Source organism: Cryptotermes secundus, unplaced genomic scaffold (assembly GCF_002891405.2).
Source record: "Cryptotermes secundus unplaced genomic scaffold, Csec_1.0 scaffold5333, whole genome shotgun sequence".
NCBI classification, from domain to species: Eukaryota; Metazoa; Arthropoda; class Insecta; order Blattodea; family Kalotermitidae; genus Cryptotermes; species Cryptotermes secundus.
Genome location: NW_019738460.1, coordinates 5,063 through 13,348, shown reverse-complemented (window position 1 = coordinate 13,348; position 8,286 = coordinate 5,063). Strand labels below are relative to the sequence as shown.

Here is an 8,286-nt window from a genome sequence, read left to right as displayed (position 1 = left end):
TATATATATATATCCCAGAGGAACAGGGTGGCGCAGTTATAACCGCAGGCACTGGGTTCACTTCTCGTCGCCTACTGCTCGCAGGTTTACGGTGGAGGTATTCGACCTGCCTCCCAAGTTCTGGAAGAACTTATCGAATACTTTACTTGATACTACATGGACGGCATAGAAGATGACGCATCAAAGATTTCTGCTATTATTGCGTATGTTTGTTGCCGCGGTAACGTTTTAACCTAGCCGTTGCCTATCAACGATAGGGAGCTATGCGTGCTGATACAAAGAGTGACGGGAGGGATTCAAGAAGGACGTCGTTGAGAAGGGGCCCAGGTTCAATGGTATGCATACCAAGATAGTTTGGGGCATTCAGAAGTTGATGGGGGCGATACACAAACACACAGATATCATGGTGAGTTCGAGTCCCGGTGGGGGAAAATATTTTCACTTCTCCATGTCGTCCAGACTGGCTGTTGGGCCGACCCACAAACTATCCAACGAGTTACGTGAGATCCTATCCCCGGGGTTACAGCGGCTGGGTCGTGAAGCTGACCACTCACATTCATCAATTGCCTAGGTCAAGAAAATTTGTGTCTATACATCAATTCCCCCATACATCTTCAATGTGTAGCGCTGAATTAGTTAAGCACAGGTGCAACCTTTCTTTACCTGTCCTCTTTTCTTACGCCGACTTAGCCGCCACCATGTTATGACAGGATCAGTATAGCTAGGTATCCACTAGCGCGGATATCGAATCCCATGAAGTGGTCGCATTATTCGAATTCCAACTATTCGAAGTTATATGTAAAATATGGATATTGTTCTAACGTGTCGGAAATAGGTAATGAAAACTATATAAACATAAGTTTTTATATCTTTATTGAAGAAAGATCACAATTAAGGATAAAAGTAATATAAATATTACATTAAAGGATAAAATTAATACAATTTAATGTAGTCACAGAGTAGTTGTAGAGGGTAAAATAAAAGAAATAGATGTTTGGAGCTACAGAATTACAAGCGAGGAACTTGCAACAGGCATCAGATATGCAATCGAAAATATTCCCTACTACTACAGCAACTAGCAGTGTCCCATTGTGCAATCGAAACAACTCAGCGAATTTGTATGCTTCGATCGAGGTACGTTTTAGCATTCTTGATTGCTTAATGACTTGTACAGCTCGAAAGAAAGCTTCGAATTCTATGAGAGTGACCTCAGTGAATTTGTATGCTTCGATCGAGGTAGGTTTCAGCATTCGTGATTGCTTCACGACTTGCACGGCTCGATAGATAGCTTCAAATTCTATGAGAGTGACCTCCGTGAATTTGTATGCTTCCATCGAGGTAGGTTTCAGCATTCGTGATTGCTTCACGACTTGTACAGCTCGAAAGATAGCTTCAAATTCTATGAGAGTGACCTCAGCGAATTTGTATGCTTCCATCGAGGTAGGTTTAAGCATTGCGATTGCTTCACGATTTGTACAGCTCGAATGATAGCTTCAAATTCTATGACAGTGACCTCCTTCAGTTGCAAGTTATCTCTTTCTTCGGCATCATTGTAGGCCTTGTCAAATTTTGTTTCTTGATCGAAAAAGGAGGAGATTTTCATCTGTCAGTTTTCCGAATGTGACAATCGTCACTTTCTAGTCCATGAAATCCAAGTTCTCTTCGAAGATTTGTAATTTATATTTGCACACTGGGGCAATTCTGTCTGCTCTTATTTGCTGCCAAGTATGGTTAATATTTAGTTTTTCATGTCTGATGTCTGTTGCACATTCCTCGCTTGTATTTGGACCGTGTTACATGTCACCGCTCCAGTCACCCCCTTATGGCCTTATCCTCCCTGTGTTGACCTTGGCCTTCACATTACTGTAGTCCAGCTTCCGGTTTACTATCTTCACTTTTCCCCCACTAGGTTTGTGGCTGATATTGATGAAACTTTTCACCTTGGACTGCACCACGGTTGGGGCTGACTCCACAGGCATCCTGCTCTTTCCCCCACTAGTGTTGTTCCTGATATTGGCGAAACTCTTCACCTTGGACTGCAGAACGGTTGTGGCTGACTTCACAGGAATTCTGCTCTTTCCCCCACTAAGATTGTAGCTGATATTGTTGAAACTTTGTTCCTTGTTCTGCACTGGATAGATTGTGGGACGCATTACAGAAACTCTGTTCTTGGTTATTGGAAGTTCTGTAAGAGACCAAAGCCCTTGTAAGAGAATTAACTTTTTTTTTATATCCATGTATCACTGCCTTCCTCTGTTATTCTGTTTAAATGGATGCTTTGGTACGAGCTGAACCCTCATCATGTGGATAATATCATACAAAATGTACCCCGTTGTCAACCCTTGCAAACACAAGTCAAGAGGACAAGAGTTTCTCTTTCTCACATCGTCCAACCGGTTCTTGCGCCCTCCCAACCTCCTATTCAATTTTTACGGCAATTGATTTCCGCGGGTGTTTGCGGCCGGGGCGTAAAGCTAAAGGTCTAAAGAATATCGCAGCTGTATCTCCACTCCCCCATATGTCTTCATGACGTTCACTTTTTTTTTAAAAAACTCAAGAGAAAGGAAGCAGTTTTTTCTGAATTTATGAATTCTATGGCATTCAGACATAGAGAAAAGAAAACTTAATTTTTATCATTATTTTGTCTCCTTTTTTCCCTGAATTTCATTGTCTTCTTGTCTTCTTCTTTGCTACCTTCTCTAAGTTCGTTACGCGTATTTTCCTAATTTCCGTCTTATTATTATTATTATTATTATTATTAACAAAAGTCTACTACAATTTTTAACAATGTATGCTCTGTCAAGTTTAAAATTTTAAGGTTAACGAAAACATGACTAAATGAATCCTTTTCCAACCAAAAACGTTTCCCCGAAATTCATACTGTATATCGTATTGATCGAGCTTCTCGAACCTAATCACGTGCCGGAGGAGCTTCAGTTGCTGTTTCTGAAGCAGTTTCTGGCGCCAAACTTAGATCCGAACTTGAATATTTTCGTGAATATATATGGGTAGAAATTACTGTACTTGGTGGCCCAAACTTGTTTATTGACCGTCATTGATTGGCTCCTGATGTCGAATTTAATATTATCAGACATTACTTCAAGTTTTTAGAGAACTGATTAGGTATCTTAAATACCCCTTTGTATCGTTTGGAATTTACTCCTATGATCCACTTTCCGCAAATTATCACTACTACACAAAACTGAAAGGGAGTTTGATTCGTTCCACCGCTTCTTTCCTCGGTTTAAACCAACATAATTATCGTGCCAACGGCTGCAAATTTCTTGACCTTACGTCTACAAATCCTGTTCATCTCTAAATATTTCTCTAAAGATGTTACAAGAGATATTCATCTTGGGATTATGCAGTGATTTATAATGACTTGTCTAGTTATGACTGGTCTTCACTGTACAACGAAATATCTGTTGATGCTGCCGTTGCCAGATCAAATGTTGCTGTAACCCTAGCCATAGATTTACCTGTTCCTTCTAGATACCTTAAAAAACATAAATAACCTGCCTTGATTTCTGGAAAGTTAAGAGCTTACATTAAGAAAGAGAATTAAGTCCGTAAATGTTACAAGAAATGTAAGTCTCTCTCTTTTTAGACACACTTACTCTTTACAGCAAATTAGTTGAAAGAACTGTATAGGCTCAGAGATATTTCATTGGCAAAAATCGGTGGAAGAAAATCTAAAATCTCACAGTAAGCGGTTATGGAAATATGTATCACGATTTGGAAAAGTTACTGATTCAGTGTACCCTTAAATCAGTTACATTCTTATAACTAATCCTCGTGGTATTTCCCCCAAACTGTAATGCTAACACGGATATCTTGATAAGCTAAAGAATTTCGCTCTGTTGCCCAAATTTACTGAATTTTAAGATAATGGAATGTGTGATTTTAAAGTTCATTAGCAGTGCAGAGCTGTGCAATCTACTCACCGATAAATTCCTCTGTTCCTGCTTTCATGGCAGCCTTTTTCTTGTCATCGACACTCTTCGCGAATTCTATATAGCGTTCCACCGCTTCGCAAGGCCCCTTGTAATAATACTGGATGAAAAGACACACAGTTAGATTTACCACAGTTTTGTAGATAAACGGAATTCAAGTGTAGTTGACGTGCGGCCTTTCAGAGGAGCTGAGTGTGGTACCGATCACTGTGTCGTTGTTGCAGAAGTTAGGGAGAGACTGGCAATAAGTAATCGAGCAAGGAAAAGTTTCATGCGGAGACGTAAAATCGCAATAAGCTAAACGAGGTATGAAGTAAGTAACACTGTGAGGTTAGAATCTGAAAGAGATTCGCAAGCTGGGAAACTATTAGGGAGAATATGACAATTTCAGCCAAGAGAATCTAAGTTATTACGAATTGATGCAGTATAAGCTATGGTTTGACGAAGGCTGTTAAAACTAACAGACACCGGAAAGAAGCCAAATTGGAACTTTTACGCTATCCGAGCCAAATAAATTGAGATAATCTGAACAATGTTAAGACGCAATGCTAATGGACATTACTGGAACCAACCATTGAATAGCTGAAAGACAAACTTAATGAGCTCTCAGTACATCAAACACTGATAAGATTTTTTCATTCATCAGATACTGGAGGAATAAATTGGGAGTACAATGAGACAGTACATCAGCTATTCGTAGACTTCAAGAAAGCCTACGTTTCAGTTAGGAGGAAGTATTGTACAACATTCTTATTGAATTAGGGGTACATATGAAACTATTTAAACTTACTAAAATGTGTTTAAGCGAATACTATAATGAAATCCATATAGGCCTACGTAAACATTTATGTGATGCGTTTCGTATTCATACTTTCCTGAAACACGGAAATGTTTTATGTTCATGCTTATCAACTTTGGTTTGTAATACGTCATTAGGAAAGAACTCGGAACCCAGATGATCCATAGTGATGATATAAATCTATTGGGAATAACATAAATACTATCAGGTTTATGTGACTATGGACGGGTCTTGAATTGGTAATCGGATTTATTGCACAATTGCGCCTCTGAATTAGAAATAACTATGATGCTATAGAAATCACCATATTCCATAATATCTTCTCAGCTTGTTCCCCTTTTCACTGGTAGTTGCCTTGTTCTGTCTACTAACAAGGGTTGTTATTCATTCTCTTACGTTCTAGAACTGCACTCCTAACCGTCTACACTAGACCGTTCTGTTATCCCCATAGCTTTCTAGTTCTTGGCCAAGACCTCCTTTCTCCGGTCTGTCGGTTGGTTGGTCGGTAGGTCGGTTAAATTTACTGCTGTGCTTCGCCAGCACAGTCATTCATTACCAGAAGTTCTGTTTTTTCCCCAGATATTTACGTATATAAAAAGGTGCTCGCCTCTTCGACGAGGGAGAGATCGGTCTTTTTATTTAGGAACTTCGTTTGTTGCACCGCAAGTTCAGAACGAGTATATCCGCGCTGTCACGGCGTCCAGGTCACAGTGTGTAGGCGCTACGTTTGTTGCACCGAAGTTTCAGGACGAGTATATCCGCTCTGTCACGGCGGCCAGGTCACAGTGTGTAGGCGCTACGTTTGAAATTGGCAGGTAAAAATATGCTTTTCAACTTAGAAGTTACTGATTATTCATTCATCAGTAATCTGTCGGACATTAGGTCCACAGTCTCTTCCAAAACAGTTCCTCCACTTAATGCTATCTAGAGCTTTCTCCTTCAAGTAAGAATATCCTCTTCTATCCCCAAGGTTATCCAGCATCTTCTTACGTCTTCTGATTCACATACATGGTGTCTCTGTTTTTGGAAAGAGACTATCCAGGAAAAGTGATAATGTGGTCGTTTTTCCATTTGCTTTCTACATCGCAGTATAACAGCCGTTCAAACCACTCTGGTCACGCCTGTTGCTATACGAATTTGAACTTGATTATTATCCCCTTCAAAATACCCCCTCCCCCTCGCGAGCAGATGCAACTCTTCCACCGCTTCTTTCACTTTTGGAAACACTGTCCGATGGATGTTTGTGGTATAGTCTTCAAGACTTCCGTCGCATTAATGATGATGCGTTCCGCTGACTAAAAGCTTCTTCATTGAAAGTTAATTTTGAGTGTAGGGAATACAGAAGTGTCGGCAAGGGATAGGATTGGTATGGATAGGTAGGAATGGAACGTTTGGCCAAGAATAGTCTATTTGACAACACTGAGTGACCAGGCGCAGTCCACAGTTCAGGTCGTTTTCTTTGTACCGCATCATGGAGAATTTTCTGATCCACCAAATAAAAATCTGAATTGTCTGATCATCAGGAGTGAATTAATAATGCACAGTGTTTCGATGAGATAATCGGAAAACAATCAGCATTGCTTTCACTCGCGACCGAACTTGTCGTGCTTTCTTGGAGCGAGGCAAAACACGATTCTTTCAGAGTGAAGATTGTTGCTTGTTTCAGCGTCATAAACGTAACCCACTACTCGTCATCGGTAATGACAATTTTGAAAAGATTTTCGTCGTGTCTTCCTCGCTGGAGGAGATTTTCGCAGATGGAAAAACATTGGAGCTTCTGATCACCAGTCAAGAGGCATTCCTAAATTTTCTGATATAATTGTATAGCATGAACCAATGGATATTCAATCTTCGTCTGCAAGTTTGCGAAGTCAGTCGACTATTTCCATGGACTGTATTTTCACCTGGGCACTCAGACCTTCGGATCTTGTGGTTGCAAGAACGGCTAGAACCCTCATCATCATCATCCATTGAAGTTCGTAGATTGTCATTTGACTCAAGACATTATCACCGTAAGTTTCCCGTAACGTCTTATGGGTTTCTGCAGCTGTCTTCCCTACTTTGAAACAGAGTTTAACATAAATTCTTTGCTCCTTTACCGACTCCATACTGAACACTGGAAGACAACACCGCGCTCGATCAGGACACTGGTTATAGGAGTTACACAAAACGTTCGACCTACTTGGAAGAAAATTGCTTGTGTAAATAACGGCCAGGTTGCAAGATCACTGAAACAGCACCTAACATGACCTATGCACTTCTGCTCCCTACCGTCAGTCTGGAAATTATTTGACACACTTGGTATTTCCGGAATGTATGCACAATTCTCGTACATGAAGTAAGTGACGTGTTCAACTTACCTGTTTATATGCGTATCCTACATATACCCATTCCAACCATCGTTGTTCCTGTGGGAAAATGGAAATGGTTGTTAAATTGATTCATAAAGCAGTCATGAGGAGCAATCAGTTCTGATACACTTATTCCAGCCTCTACATCTGATTTCCCTCTAACGGACAACACGAAGCCGGCATAGCGGACGAACAAACAGGCTCGCAGATAGATGAACGTAAATTGTTATTCTCCTTGACTCTGGAGAGGAATGGCAAACTTGTGGTTTGTCTAAGAGAGGGAGATCTTAAATGCATGGAATACTTTCTTACTTCCAGACATTATATGAACAATTTTAGCTTACTTTCCTCCATTTCAAAAGAAGTTCTGGGAAAGACGAATAGCTTACTTTCCTTCCACTGCATATTCATACTGACCGCGTAGGAATACGGGAAGCTTGTTGCTTGTGTATCCATTGCCCCGGGAATGTGTTTGCCAACCCGTTGCATAGAAACAGCTCCCTCTTCTAGCTCGTCTGTTCCGGCTTTCAAGGGTTAAGTTGTGAGAGAGGGGGAGCAAATTGATCTCACGAGCCTTCTCTTATTTTTTCCAAAATAAGTAATATAGGCTTAAAGTGGGAGGCTTATGAGATCACCTTTCTGTCTGTCTGTGTGACACCCTAATATGTCTAGGGAACTGCTCGGAATACCCTGTTCCGCGACAACGAATGCTCGCCGAACAACATCGGAACTGTTGAACTGGGATGATTTCTGTGCAGTCCTTGTCGTAAGAAATACTCAATACGTAGTAAAAGTTGAATAGGCTTTTCTGTAACTCAGAAGTAAATTATCTCACAATTTTCCCATGACTTTTCACGTTCATCAACTCTCCCATTATACGTTCTACTTTTCTGTTTCTCTAGAGTGAAGTGGGCTTTATGGTCTAGTGATCTGAGTTCCTGGCTACAGATTCAGAGATACCGGCTTCGATTTCCGTCGCTACTAGATTTTCTGAGAAGTGGTGGGTCTGGAACGGGGTACACTCAGCCTCGCGAGGATAATTGAGGAGATATTTCAAGGAAATAGCGGCTCCGGTCTAGAAAACCGAAATTAACGGCCGTGATGATTTCGTTGCCCTGACCCCGCGACACCCTATATCCGCTAGGTCGGTATAGTTCGCTTGCTGAATAAAACCACGGAGTTT

At 40.8% G+C, this 8,286-nt stretch overlaps 1 protein-coding gene across 2 annotated transcripts; it reads right to left on the bottom strand.

The window, feature by feature from the left end:
* Nucleotides 1-1,018: 1,018 nt before the first annotated feature.
* Nucleotides 1,019-7,236, bottom strand: LOC111871039 (microtubule-associated protein tau-like). Of its 2 annotated transcripts, XM_033754075.1 has the most exons (3): nucleotides 7,113-7,236; nucleotides 3,945-4,053; nucleotides 1,019-2,185 (listed from the first exon to the last, which is right to left on the bottom strand). In XM_033754075.1, exons 2-3 carry the CDS (start codon nucleotides 3,970-3,972, stop codon nucleotides 1,821-1,823), a joined length of 393 nt encoding a protein of 130 aa, XP_033609966.1. In that variant the 5' UTR covers nucleotides 3,973-4,053; nucleotides 7,113-7,236; the 3' UTR covers nucleotides 1,019-1,820. The 2 variants fall into 2 exon arrangements, with proteins under 2 accessions (XP_033609966.1, XP_033609967.1); XM_033754076.1 differs by lacking the exon at nucleotides 7,113-7,236 and having other exon boundaries at nucleotides 3,945-4,165.
* Between the last annotated feature and the right edge of the window lie 1,050 nt (nucleotides 7,237-8,286).